The sequence below is a fragment of the Carlito syrichta genome, unplaced genomic scaffold (assembly GCF_000164805.1).
Source record: "Carlito syrichta isolate Samal-C Ts95f unplaced genomic scaffold, Tarsius_syrichta-2.0.1 Scaffold308819, whole genome shotgun sequence".
NCBI lineage: Eukaryota > Metazoa > Chordata > Mammalia > Primates > Tarsiidae > Carlito > Carlito syrichta.
The window spans coordinates 39776-54009 of record NW_007252915.1 but is presented as its reverse complement, the minus strand read 5'-3'; the positions used below and the strand labels follow the sequence as shown (position 1 = coordinate 54009).

The window sequence follows — 14234 nt, the reverse complement described above, 5'->3', positions numbered from 1 at the left end:
CATGTTGAAATTTGATCCCCAATGCTGGAGTTGGGGCCTAGTGGGAAGCCTTGGGGTCATGAGGGTGAATCCCTCGTGAATGGGTTGGTGCAGTCCTCAGGATAGCAAGTTCTGCCTCGATTATGTTCCACAAGAGACGGTTGTTTGAAAGAGCCTGGCACCTCTCTCCCCTCTCTCTCGCTTTCTCGCTCACCATTGGATGACTGCACATGCCAGCTCTGCTTCACCTTCCACCATGAGTGAAGCAGCTGGAAGCCCTCACCAGAAGTAGACGCTGGGGCCATGTTTCTTGGACAGCCTGCAGAACCATGAGCCAAAGAAACCTCTTTTCTTCATAAATTACCCAGCCTCATGTATTCCTTTATAGCAACAACAAACAGGCGAAGACAAAGTATGTCCCAGATAGAGCCCATATGTATATTAAAGATTGTTAGTTTATCTGAAATTCAAATTATACTAGGTGCCCTGTATGTTATCTGGAGATTCTACCCTGTAGCAGTGGGATCTGTAACCATTGGCACAAGGGAACAGGCTCAATAGAGGTAAACACAGAGGTTGCCCAATAATGAAGGAACAACTAAGCGTATTTTTTAAACAACCAGAGGAAGTAAACAGCATCTTTTGCAGGCTTATAGATATCCATCACATATCATTACTAGTGATCTTAGGTCAACATTTTCCCAAAGAATATTTTAAAATACTAGTCAATGAGAAGACTCCACCAAAAATGGGCATTATAGGATAATGCGACATATTGTCTTATTTGCTACAGTGGGCATTAACTAATTAAGGATGCAGAGAAGTCCTACAGTCATAAAAACACATTTAATCATATATGAACCAGTGTTTCCCAAGTTCATGGAACCATGGAACGTGGAAACTTCTTTCTTTTTTTTAATCTTCTGTTGACATCCCAGCAAGACCATGTTCTGTAGATAGACTCTGAGAATTATTCTGAGAAATTATTCAACAACCATTTTCTCATATTTATGTCTTTAGATTCATGGAGCAGATAAATATCTAGAAAAACAATTTTAATATGATTAATTTGTTTTAAGATTTGTTTCTTTAGATATGAGGAAATTTAGTTAGGTGGAACACTCCTTCCACTAATAATGTGAGATAAATTAGGTGTCACTACATTACATTTTGACTATGAGATGTTTTGTTTTGTTTCCTAGCAGGATGTTTCATGAAAGTAGCCTGGCTTGCTTACTGTTTTATTACAACTTGGTCATGCAAATTCTATTAAACACTTGCTAGATTAAATATAGGCTCATAAAAAGCATATCAGATAAGTAATTGGATGCTGATTGTGTACTGTATTGTGAAGACATAGGAATAAACGCTAAATTTATGTATTTTTAAAGTTGCAGCCCATCTAACTGATTTATTTAAGCAATCTTCGACTGCTGCTGCAAAATGTCCACCAGACAGACTTGGTAAAGACTTTTTGGAAAAGAAATTGAGGTGAGCCAACCCAATAATATGTTCTAATTAGCATGAGGCAAACCGTAATTGAGGAGATGGAGAGATGCCGGTGTCCTAGCTTTGGGTGACGACATCAGCTCTTCATCTCCCATACTGTTAACAATTCATTACATAGTGACAGTTTTTCTTGTACTGTTTGTAAGCTGAGATCACTGACCCCTTTCATCATAATTCTGTCTCTTTTTTTTCCCTCACATAGGCACATAGCAACCTCAAAGCACTGGAAGGAAAAGATAGATGAAAAGAGGTAATTCTACCCTGAAATATACATAAGCATGTGAAAAGGCCCAGAGTCTAGAGTCTTAGAGTGGGATAGGCTGAAACATACCAGCTGTTTTTTTGTTTGGTTTCTTTTAGTTTTTGGTTTTGTTCAGTCGGAGTCTCACTCTATCGCCCAGGTTGGAGTGCAGTGACACGCTCACGGCCACCGCAGCCTCAAACTGCTGGACTTAGGCGATCCTTCCCTCTCAGCCTTCCAAGTAGTTGGAACTACAGGCATGTGCCACCATGCCTGGCTAATTTTTCTTGATTATAGTAGAGATGAGGTCTCGCCAAGTTGCCCAGGCTGATCTCCAGCCCCTGGGCTCAGGCGGTCCTTTCACCTTCACCTCCCAAAGTGGAGTACCAGCTTTTAAGTCACTCTCTTCTACGGCATTTCTGCCAAGTGGTTACTGAGCTTTTTGTGTGATGATATCATGATCTCTTGAGGAAGCCCATCTGACCATTAGATAAATCCTCTTTCTCTCCTATGCAAGCAAGTTCTCAAGGTACTCTATGTGTTTTTAGTAATTCTAATATACTCATAAATATTCTGGACTTAATGCAGGACATAGTCATAAACTTTCAGCGATTCTTACAGTTCACATAAGGAATGTTCTCGAAGCATTACATGGTTTGGTTTCCTTTCCATCCTAGCTGGGGATTTCAACTCCTGCTCTCTGTGGCAGTACATGTGATGCTTCATGCACATTTTACATGGCTGTCTTCAAAATGACTCCAGGATGAATACGCTTCTTCATAAAAATGTCAGAGTCATCTTGTGAAATGTGTTAGGGAAGTGGCGAGATAAGACATCAAGCCTCACGGGTCACCCCCACAGGGAAGGAAGAATATCTTAAGTTTTATGTGACTTGGAAGTCTGCATAGGGAAACGAGGACCCAAAGAAATTATTGAACCCGAGTATTTCTATGCTAGGCGTGGTGAAGAATGGAGAGTCCTGGGTAAACATGATAGGCATGGCCCAATGACAATAAGCTGAGGGAAACGCAGCAAGGCCTGCTGGTTTGGATTCTTCTCCGTGTTCCTGTGTCTTCAGAGATGAGGATACGTTTTTCCTCTGGGTGTAAGGATAGCACCTCTCACAGGAGGGTCTCATGACCTGCTTCAGGGGAAGGTCAGAAAATCCTCCCTAGGCATTCTGACCTGCTTCGTGGAAGAAGGAGTGGGGAGATCAGAGACCTTCCTGCACATGTTGCTTCTTCAGTTCTCTCAACTCATAAAATACTGAGTATGCCATGGTGCTGTACTTTGAGGTAGTGTGTTCTGAACCCTGCCAGTCTCAAAGAATATCCCCAAAAGCGTATCTGAGGGACTGGCGTCAGTGATTGTCCAATGGTAAGGAAGAATGAGAGATCAGGGGACAGTGTGACATGGAGACTTCCTTGTTATTGTGTACTCATTAACACCTTTTGAATTGTGTATAGATGACTCTGTTACCTATTTAACTTTTTTTAAATGTTGAAAGATTAAAAATTTCACGTTTTAGGTTCTGGTAGGTGACGGCAAACCAGTGATTGTTTTTAAAGAAGAAAAATGAAACATATACTTAGATGTGTGTCACTGACAGAGAAATGTTTGCAATGTAGAAAATGGGTTGGGACAAAAAAGGGGAAAGTTTTCAGGAAATAGAAGCTGGTCAGCAAATGTCAGGTGCTGTGGTAGGATCAGAAATAGGAATAAAAAAAGGAATTAGAGTTAATCAGTTAGAAGTTCACATAATTTCTTTTGTGAGACCACTTTTAAGAGCGTGATGGGCAATAGCCAGACTGCCATAGATCGATAAGTGATTCCGGTGAGGCAGTAGAAACAAGGAACTGGAAATGGAAGTTGCTTAAATAAGGTAATATTTTGGTCAGACCTGTCTGGTACTTCCAGACAAGCCATCCAGTGTAACAGCATTGGTCACACATCCAAAGTCAGATACAGTTTGATGATTCCTGACAGACTGTACTGGTTGTTTCACATCAGTAATGTTTACTTGAGGAGCTCAGTTTGCTCACCTATAAACTGCGAGGCTGATGGGGTTGCCAATATCTAGGCTCACTTTTAGCCCTCATGTTGGTGACTGACAGCTTACTAGCATGGACAGTTGTCAAGATCATGGTCTCGGAGGCAAGCAACCTGGGTTTTACTTCAGACTCCACCCTTTATTTGTTATGTGATTTGGAGTAAGTTACTTAACCTTTTTACACCTTGATGTTTGGGGCCTTTAAAATAGGAATAATAGTAGGAGCTCATAGGGTTATTATAAGATTAAATGTAAAATATTTCGCATAGCTCCTGTCACGCAATAAGCACTTAAAAAAAAACTCAGGCAGGATTAAGTTCAGAAAACCCCCAAATCTGCGCTTTCATAAGAATGTAAAAGAACTCAGAGGGAGTAGTTCACTGTAGACAGCACCACAATGTTATCCGAATGCAGATTTCTTCTTTTTATCTGTCCCATCATTCTTAGCACATGCTTTCCATCCTTAAGGTTGTTTTGATGGCAGAATAATTGCTGCAGCCCCATTCATTGCACGCACAATTCAGGAAGCAGGAAAAGAGGCGAGGCAAGGACCATGGGCAGCCTCTCGGCTCAGCCCAGCCCACCTCTTTGAACGCTTTCCTAACTTCAGTTTCCATTTCACCGGCCTCCCCAATATACGGGTTCTGGTATAAGAAGGACAAAACTATCATAAGAGCAGAATGATCATGATTGCTTTTATTTTACTTTGTAACCACTGACCACGTTTTTCATAAATCATCCCTCAGGTTTTTGTTGATGGTTTTCTGTGTTTGTTCTTATTACTACTGCCACCGAAATTATGGAGACTAGTAGACTCTGGCTGTCATTCAAATCTCAGAGTTGGAAAACCTCAAAAAAGTTGAACCACTGTAGTGGTTTTATATGTAGTTTTTAGCCCTTTGAGATCAACTGTGAGGTCGAACTAACACCTGGTATCACGATTTCCTGTCTTATTTGAGACTCTGATTTTTTACGTGGGAAATGTAACTGATTCTAAAAGAAGTAGAAAATGAACCAAAACAAGTTAATTAAAAAAAAAATCTGATAAATTAGTTCTTACCAGTTTTGCTATTAGGGGTTGCATTTGTTTTCTGTGGGGTTTAGAGCTAAAGCGCAAGCAAATCACATTTCTGAATGTCCTGTGTCTTTCTTTGCATCATGATGAAAATAATCAGGAAGGAGATTGAGACAACAAAAACCCACCTAAAGAATATCAGGAACCATGTAATTCCACCCTATTTCAATTCTGAGTTGAGCAAGCTCTATCAGTCTCAGGTAATTGAATAAAATTAACAGTAGTCAAATATAAAATTATAAAAGCCAATGTATTCTGTATGTTTTTATGCAACCTATCTTTCCTGACGTTGTGTAATTGCATCCTGCATCCATCTGACCGCCGACTCCGTACCCTTCAAATCCACAGTCTCACAAGCCTGTGGTGGGAAGACTAACTCAGGTCTTGCACCGAAGTAGAAGTTCTCGGACAGTGTGTTACTACCACCACCACCATCACAACCACCCGCACCCTTCCGATCCTCCCCCCGTGCCTTGCATTCTCACTATTCACTGCCCTCTCCTATTTTAAGCCTTTTGGGGATTAAGTTCTTCCTATCAGTGATTATCTTCTTATGAACTCCGTTTGGAAGTTTTTATTCGGTTAAAATTTCCTCACCATCAGCTGCTGAGCTAGCCCTAAGAGACTGAGTTCTTGGAAGTCCACGGAGGCAGAACATTCTCCTCCTCTAGTGAGCTTAACCTTCCCTTCACTGGCCAGGAGTTCAATGAAACCCTGAAGCAAAGTGAATATTTCCATGTGTTCAGAACTCCCTGAGTTTCTAAGAAAATCCCTGATGCTGCTACTAACCAGAGGCTTCCTGAGAAGAAATGGCAGGAAATTATGACAAACGCTAGAGTTGGTTTAATCAGTCTCTTGAAGAAATTTTAATTTGTAAACTCTAATTTAAGGACTGTAAAAAAATATGCTTGCATCACTGCTCATCAATATAACATATTTGTGATAGTCAGCTTTTGGCTGTGTGTAAGTCTAAAATAAGTATTTTGGGTTTTCCTCGAAGTACAAGTACCTGGACAGCCTTTCCAAAAAACTGCCTCCTTTTACAAAGAAAGATGAAGATGCTAACCAGACAGATGTTCAAGATACGTCTGATCTCCATCTAGGTAATACATTCATGTAGCATTTTTTTTTCCTGCTAAATGTCCTTAACGTTTACCTAAAAGCCTTTAGACTAATTTAAAAACCAAGGGAGTAATGGAAGCTTGTTGGGGAACAAGGCATTCGCTTGGTCTCAAAATATCAACCCACATGTGACTTACTAATTATGAAGAAGAAAATATATCTTTACAGTAGAAACGTATATTGTTTTCTACCTTAACTAAGTTATCAAATTTCTACCAATAGTGAGACAGCCCAGCATTAGGTGCCTTCTCATATGATGCAAAGTGAAGTGCATAGTACCTATATAGAATTTTTGCCAAAAATCCTTAACCTGAATCTAATCAAGAGGAAACCATCAGATAAATGTCTTCCAGAATGTAGACAACAGTTTTGTAAGACAACAGGCCTGGTCTCTTCAAAAATGGTTCATGTCATTAAAACAAAAAGATGGGGTGATTGTGCTAGATCCAGAGGGACTGAAGTGACATAAAAACTAACCACAATATATAGACTTTGATTGGATCCTAGATTGAGGGAAAAAATAACTATAAAAGCTGTTTTGGAGAAACTACACAAGTTTGATTAGGGGACTATCTGTTAGAGGACATTCTGAAACTACTGTTAACTTCTTGGTATGACAATGTAGTGAATGTGTAGGAGAATGTCTTCATTCTCAAGAGGTGCATGCTGAAGAATTTAGGAATAAAATGAAATTTAATGCTTCTCTTTAATAAGTACCCAGATAGAGGAACTTTCCACCACACAATACAATATCAGAAGTTCCGCCACCTATAATGAGCCCGACCAACATCTAACTACAACAAGAGTTTGCAAACTAATAATTAAGCCTAAAACAACCACGTGTAAATGTGGCAGGGAGAAATCAGAGACCGGTTGGTCCTCATGCTGTGCTGTGGCTCAGAACTCCTGTGCCCCAGGCAGACAGCACTAACCAAGGGCAGTCAACTCTCCCCTTGAAATGGAGCGAGGCTGTGGAAGTCTTTCCCGCACAGCACTCCAAGCGGAAACAACTGTTCAACCAGTTGTTCAACACACACGAGTTGAAATGTATTTGCCTCTCCGATCCTAGATATTTTTCTTTAAAAATCACATCTTAGTTACCATTACCAGGTAACTAAGTCCAGACAAATAACCTTGTCACAAGGTGACAACTCTACTGTTCGGTCATAATGCCCATAAAGAACCAGCTAGCTCCTAGCAAGTGTAAACTTCTCAGATACTGTTCTGTCTGTGAATAACAAACAATATATCATATTTGAAGAAACCTTGCCTCTTAATGGCTTTCTTAAAGTTAGTCTTTCTGAAGAAGGTGGGAGTAAAAGCACCTTGTTCATTGTAGGACACCGTGTTCAATATTTGCTCATACAAACATTAATAGTCATTGTATCGTTGCCCAAAATATCACTTAATAATGTTCATTTTGGGTTTTCTAGAGTCCAAGCCACATAAGGTTTCAGAACAGGAAACCTCAATCATGCCTAGTCTTCCAAAATCAGAGATTTCTATGGATACGAAGGAGTTCAACAGCCAGAACCAGACTGAAAATCTAACAAAATTTACCGAAGGTATGGCAGTTATTTGCTTTATCTTACTCTTTCTTGAAACTGGATGTTATATCTTTTTGGAGCATGGAAGATAGCACTAGGGACTAGGGGTATGGTTGGCAGTGACAAGAACTATTCTAGAAGGTCATGGATCCTGGAGCTTTGCAGCTTTGTGAGGCTTTTTAGCATATCAAAGTATCTCAAAAAATATTTTGAGAATTACTACAAGTCCAAGGTTGAAGGAAAGATATCATAAATACCTTTTCTTAGATGTATTATGTTATTTCATTATTTATTTTAATTTATCCCTCAGAGTCTGAGAACTTGAGTGATTTATCGAAGGCCAGGCACTTGATAAATTTTCTTGAGCAGCTGGTAATTTGGTAGTTGGATTTAGACTGACTTATATTTTAGTACTTTCTTGGTCCTACAGGTTCTAGAAGAAAAAACATAAGATGTAGTCTCTGTCTTACACAGCACATACTCTTATTGGGCTAGCAGAAATTAAAATAGAGAAAAACACAGAGTAATATTTAATGACAATGGAGTCACATTACTCTGATTTTATGGAAGTTAATTCAACTACATAAATTGGTCAAAAAAAGAGAGAAGTCTTCAACAAAGCCTCCATCAACAAGCACCAGGGAGAGGAGAACCTATTCAGTAAATGGTGTGGGGAAACTGGCTGACCACATGCAGAAGAATGAAACAGGATCCCTACCTATCACCATATACAAAAATCAACTACAAATGGATCAAAGACCTAAATGCAAAACCTTCAACTATGAGAACCTTAGAATAGACAGGAGACAACCTTATGGAAACTGGAATAGGCAACGAATTCCTGATCAAAACCCCAAATGCCCATGCCATAAGTGAGACGATAGACAAATGGGACCTCACCAAACTGAAAAGTTTCTGCAAAGCAAAAGAAACTATCAAGAGAGTGGGGAGACAGCCCACAGAATGAGAAAAAATATTTGACAACTGTATATCTGACAAAGACTTGACATCCAGTATCTACAAGGAACTCAAACGTGCTGAAAAGAAAAAAACAGCCCTTTTATAAAATGGGCAAAAGACTTGAATAGACACTTCTCAAAAGAAGACATACAAGCAGCCAACAAACACATGAAAAAATGTTCAGCCTCACTCATCATCAGAGAAACGCAAATCAAAACCACATTGAGATACCACTTAGCTTCATAAGAATGGTCATCATTAATGAAACAAAAAACGTCAGTTACTGGCAAGGATGCAGAGTAAAGGGAATGCTTCTACACTGTTGGTGGAAGCGCAAACTAATTCAATCTGTGTGTGACAATTTCTAAAAGAACTAGAAAGTGGCCTTCCGTACGACCCAGTAGTTCCCCTTCTGGGAATATACCCAGAGGAACTCAAAAAAGATACTTGCACATGCATTCCTATTGCAGCACTATTCACGATAGCCAAAACATGGAACCAACCATGCTGCCCATTGAAACCGGACTGGATTTTTAAAAACGTGGTATGTAGACATGATGGAATATTGGACAGCCATAAAGAAGGACAGAACTATGGACTTCGATGCAACTTGGATGGATTTGGAGTCTATACACTCAGTGACCTATCACAGAAACAAAGAACTGAGTACCACATGTTCTCACTCATAAGCAGACACCAAACACCTATCATGACACTACAAAACAGGGAGTGGCAGTAGCAGGGTGAGGGGTCAGAGCCCATAACATCAATAAGGGTGCCCGATCCTAGTCCAGGCAGTGTGAGGTCCGGTGGGAGGCCCAAAACCTCACCTGGGCCTAAACCACTTGCAGATGCAATCCTGACTTGTACCCCACAACTTTGACATAAAATAATGTTAAAAAAAGAGAGGGCATAACTTAAATTTTATAGGTAATTCTGCCCCACTTGATTCTTGTGGGCTTGTTTTATACTGAATGTGGGGTGAGAATCTACTGATGGATCTCAGTTACCTCTTATAGAGCACCGTCTTTGCCACATTTGTGGGTAAATTAAGAGATTTACTCTTCACAAGACTTTTGCCTTCCTGAGCTAAACATCTCTCCTACAAGGTTTATGGATTCAGTGGATAATTACTCAACACCTACTGTGTGTCAGGCATTTTTCTAGATGTGGAAATGCAACAGTTATGAGGCCAAAGTCTCCTGGAGCTGTGCTTACTGTGGGCAGACTGAGATAATAAATCAGCAAATAAATAAGTTAGACAAATTCAGGCTGTAAGAAATGCTATGACATAACAAAACAGTGTAATATATGAAGAACAACCTGGGGAGGGGGCAACCTTTCATTAAGGGATCAGAAGACGCTTTGTCAAGGAATAGTTGAGCCGCGACAGGGTCAACCATGCAAAGGTTCAGGCCGAGGAATATTCCAGGTAGTGAGAACAGCAAGCATGAAGACCCTGAGAGGAAGAAACATAAAGAAGGCATATCGCTAGAGCAAAATGAGCAAAGGAAAAAGTAAAAGAAGGAGCGGACAGAGAGAAGGGCAAAGATGAGATCATGTAATACTGCACAGGGAGTTTTGAGTTTTAGTCCCAGGGCAGTTTTATTTAAGCAACAGTGGAAGATTTTGAGCAGGGTAGTTACACAGCTGGTCTGTACTTTTAAAAGATCACTGTGAGGATAATAGCTTATGGCAAGGAAAGGGGGGGGGACAAGTGGAAACAGGAAGGAGGCAGCTGAAGCGGTGACCTGGACGAGGTGTTTGGGGTGAGAAGCAAATTAGCAGGAAATATATCATGGGGGTGTAGCCCACAGGACTCGCTAGCCAATTAGATGAAGAATCAAAGAGGATTCCTGTACTAACCTACGTAACCAGTCGTGAGGCTGAGAAGTAGTTTTGATGAGTTCGCTGGTGGTGCTGATATTGCTGGTATAGGATCAGGCTTTGAGAACCACTGTACTGAGGCAACCCCTAGAAGGTAAGAGTCAGGCAGGGGAGGAGCCAGGAAAGGCAATTAAGAAGAAGCCAGCGAGAAGGGAGAAGAACAGGAGTGTGAAATCACTGAGTGTTGCAAGTGTGTCACATGTTCCTGAAAGGTAGAGCAAGGTAAGGCATAACCATAGGACTGGGCAAAATGCAGATCACTGGTTTCAGGGCATGAAGGGAACCAAGAGAGAAGATACAGAATATGGATACACATAGGTGTGATATGGGGAAGATTAGGGAGTTCCTTTCTGATTGCAAAGGAGTGGGTATAACGATAGAACATCAAATATGGTCCAGATAAACAGGAAAGCAAAACAAGAAGGAAGTTGCTGGTTGTGTGACGTTGATAGTGTCTGCTGATCAGAGGTCTCAGTGAGTTCAAATAATTGCCTGCTGGATATAATAGAGAATTAGCTAGAAGAATAGGAGGTGGTCACCTAGAAAAGGATGCTTGAAATTGAGATTTTGAAAGTGGTGAATGTACTGGCGTTGGCAAGTTCAAAAATATGACCATGGGAGTTTCTGAGGTGCAAAGAGGAAAAGATGCAGAAACAGAGGGATCAAGAATCAGAGAACAGGGTGTTGGACAGATCATCTAGGTGATTCACCAGGATAGATGAAGTGGAAGACCATCCCAGGTGTAAGATCTCCAATGAATAAAGGGAATGGACAGAGGTTGGTAAATGACCACCACTTGGAGAAGTATTGGCTATTACAGTCTGATAGCACAAGCTTCAAAAGAACGGAGCTTTGAAGGAGGAAAAACAAATAGTTTCAAAACAAGAAGGATACCTACCGTACCCCCTAGTACCGAGGTACCTGACATAAGGGACAATAATGTGACTTCAATGTAAATGGCAAGTTAATTTTGATACAAAAATGTTTAAAGAAGTTTCGAGCAGGAAGAGATTAACGCAAAATAGTGGAGAAAGATTTATGGGAGGCGTGATCTTGAAAAATAAATAGAATTTCATAGATTTTAAGATTTCAGAGGTGAATCACCCAAAAGAACGCTCCTTGTACTTGAAGAAACTGAAACCTGGAAAAGTCAAGTGACATCTAAAATCATGCAGCAAATTTGTGACTGAGGCTGGGCTAGAAAATGAGTTTCAAGACTCAGAAGTGTCTATATTTTGCTACACTCCACTCCAGATGTAGGGAAGGGAAAAAGAGTATTTTATTTACAATAATGTGAGTGTGTTCAAAAGCTTAAAGGTAGAAGTGAATAGGAAATCAACTTAAGTGAATCAGAGAGTTTTTATTTGGTTATTATGCAAAATAATGTCTGGAAAACACAATAGAGTCAGCTAGAGAAGATTTGGATTTGTCAAATAAAATGGGTGTTTGTCAGTGTTTGCTGTGAAACTACTGCACAGAAATGTCCCCAAATCCTGCCGTGGCTTCAAACCACCAGGGTGTGGGCCCGTGGATGGCAGCGGCAGCTGTCCCCAGACCGCAGGCAGGGTGTGCCGGAGTCGGCTCCATGGTGCCTGAGAGCTGACTGTCGCCTCTTGTCACCCTCACGTCCCGTGACATCACATGGCTTGCTCGAATCAGCCATGGCAGGTAATCAGCGAATGCCACAGGTGAGCAAACGGTGCACACCAGGGCAGCTCATGCCATTCACTACTGATCAGCACACCACCAGCAGAAGGTGAGGTTCAGCTGTGTTCCGAAACGCCCCACTGGAGGAGCCGCCACCGTCGGACAAGCCGTCCTCAAGTGCTCACAGCCGAAGTCAGAGCTCAAGAGAGGCGAGCAGGACACAGTTGTCCCTCACAGCCTCAGCTCTGGCACGCTGCCATCCACACACACATCTGTTGGTCAAAGCAAGTCCTGCGGCCAAGCAAAGTCAATGAGGCAGAGAAATGTACTCCGCCTACGGGGGAGCCGTGGTCAGAAGGAAGTGAATAATTGTGAATAAATAATCCAGCTCACCACCTCAGGGCAACAGGGAACCACGGCGGGTTCTTCGGTCGGCTTGGGTCCAGCCGTAGTAGTCCCATGATGTGCATTAGCAGGACCGTGCCAGTTGTTCAAACAGTAGGGGATCTCCGTGTCAGCTAGTAGCCAGCCACTGCTCCAGGTTCCTAAAGAGTCCCTCCCCCATCTTTCCAGTCCCTGGAGAAGTCCTGGGTCGGTTCCGTGGAACAGTGGTCTGCCTGTTTTGTGGGAGGCAGTATAGTATAGAGCAGACCAGGGTGTGGTCTCCACCTGGGTGCACATCCTGGCTCCTTAGGAAATAACTACCTGACCCTTGGCACGTTGTTCAAGCCCTCTATGTCTTCCCATTTCCTCTTCTGTAAAGAGAGAGAGAATGGCGTATACGAGGGGGGACCCAAAAAGACCCAGCATTTATTCATAAAAAATTGTGTTTGCATTCTTACATTTTACAACTTCAGTCGCCCTCAAGTCCTCACCTCTTGATGCAGTGCACCAACTGAAATGCTTTTTCCACCGTTCAGAACAGCTTTTGAGCTCGTCGACTTTGATGCCTTTTAGTGCTTCTGCCTTTTTTTGTTTCACCTCTTCCACACTGGCAAAATGTTTCCCTTTGAGGAAACATGTTCCATCTGGGGAAACAAACAAAAAAAGTCAGGGCAAGGTTGGGTCAATAGGGAGGGTGGGGTCTGGGGGTCAGGCTGTTTTGGGTCAAAAATGAACACAGCCTGGTGAGGCCAGACACACTGGCAAACCACTGGTCATGAAATGGGCAAATGCATTGAAAGCGTCTCCCAAAAAAACTCCCGCAGCCTCTCACAGCAACACTAGCGGGTACACTGATGTCGATGAGTTCCTGGAACGCTTAGTTCATGGGAGAAGCCTGTCCTCCAAGGGATCCGCCCTCCAGAAGATAATTCCGGTTTTTTTGAGTCCCCCCTCATACATTACAGGGGTGTGAGAATTCAATTCATTAACATATGTAAAATGCTTAGAGCAGTGCCTGGCACATGGTAAGCACCATACCAGTATTTACTATTAATAATAACACTATGAGCAATCAGTTAGTAGCCATTAGACTGATAAAATATGTTTGCACAAAAAATGATAAACACACAGTAAGGATGTGAACAAAAAGATGTTTCTAGCCATTAGAATGGCTGCCCACGTGGGGAATGGTGACCACTAATCTGACATTCATCCCAGAGATTCTGATTCTTTTTTTTTTTTTGGTTGGGAATAGGGCTTTTCTGGCATGTGGCCTGGGAATCTTTACTTTCCCAGAAGCAACCCAGGAAATTGTGATGCACAGACACACTGGGTAGTAAAAGGGACACGTTCCTTGTGAAACCTGACACTCTTAGGTTCACATTCTAACCCTGCCACTTAATACAGTTTTTTGGACAAGTTATTTAATCCTCTGAAGATCTGTTTCCTCACTGGTTTAAAAAAAAAAAAAGAGGAGAGACACTACTATTACAACATTAGTTAGGACTTCTCAATTTATAACAGTGAGAACTAAAACTAACGTGAACAAAAAGAAAAAAAATAAATCGATGGGTGTCAAAAAGCCAACCACAGAACGTGGCCGTGGTGCCAGCCCAGGGATGTGTGGACCTAGAGCCGTCAGCTTCCCAGGAGCGTCTTTGTGTCTGACCACCTGTTTCTCTCCACATCCTCCCCGCCTTCATCTCCGCCTGTCTCTGCGTGCTCCGGTTCCTTTTGATCCTCTCCTACAAAGCGCAGTGTGGCAGGGACCAGGACCACAGAGGCCCAAGACTCTGGTTCTCCCAGGCCCGTAACCTAGTGGGCAAGATGAGG

At 41.8% G+C, this 14234-nt stretch overlaps 1 protein-coding gene across 1 annotated transcript in view; it reads left to right on the top strand.

The window, feature by feature from the left end:
- The window catches only part of SPAG17 (sperm associated antigen 17), a 219011-nt gene that overhangs the window by 193808 nt on the left and 10969 nt on the right, over positions 1 to 14234 (top strand). Inside the window, exons 39-43 of the mRNA XM_021716455.1 lie at positions 1371 to 1470; positions 1691 to 1738; positions 4955 to 5054; positions 5855 to 5957; positions 7410 to 7541. Coding sequence (XP_021572130.1) covers positions 1371 to 1470; positions 1691 to 1738; positions 4955 to 5054; positions 5855 to 5957; positions 7410 to 7541 — 483 coding nt within the window. The remainder of the gene's footprint in view (positions 1 to 1370; positions 1471 to 1690; positions 1739 to 4954; positions 5055 to 5854; positions 5958 to 7409; positions 7542 to 14234) is intronic.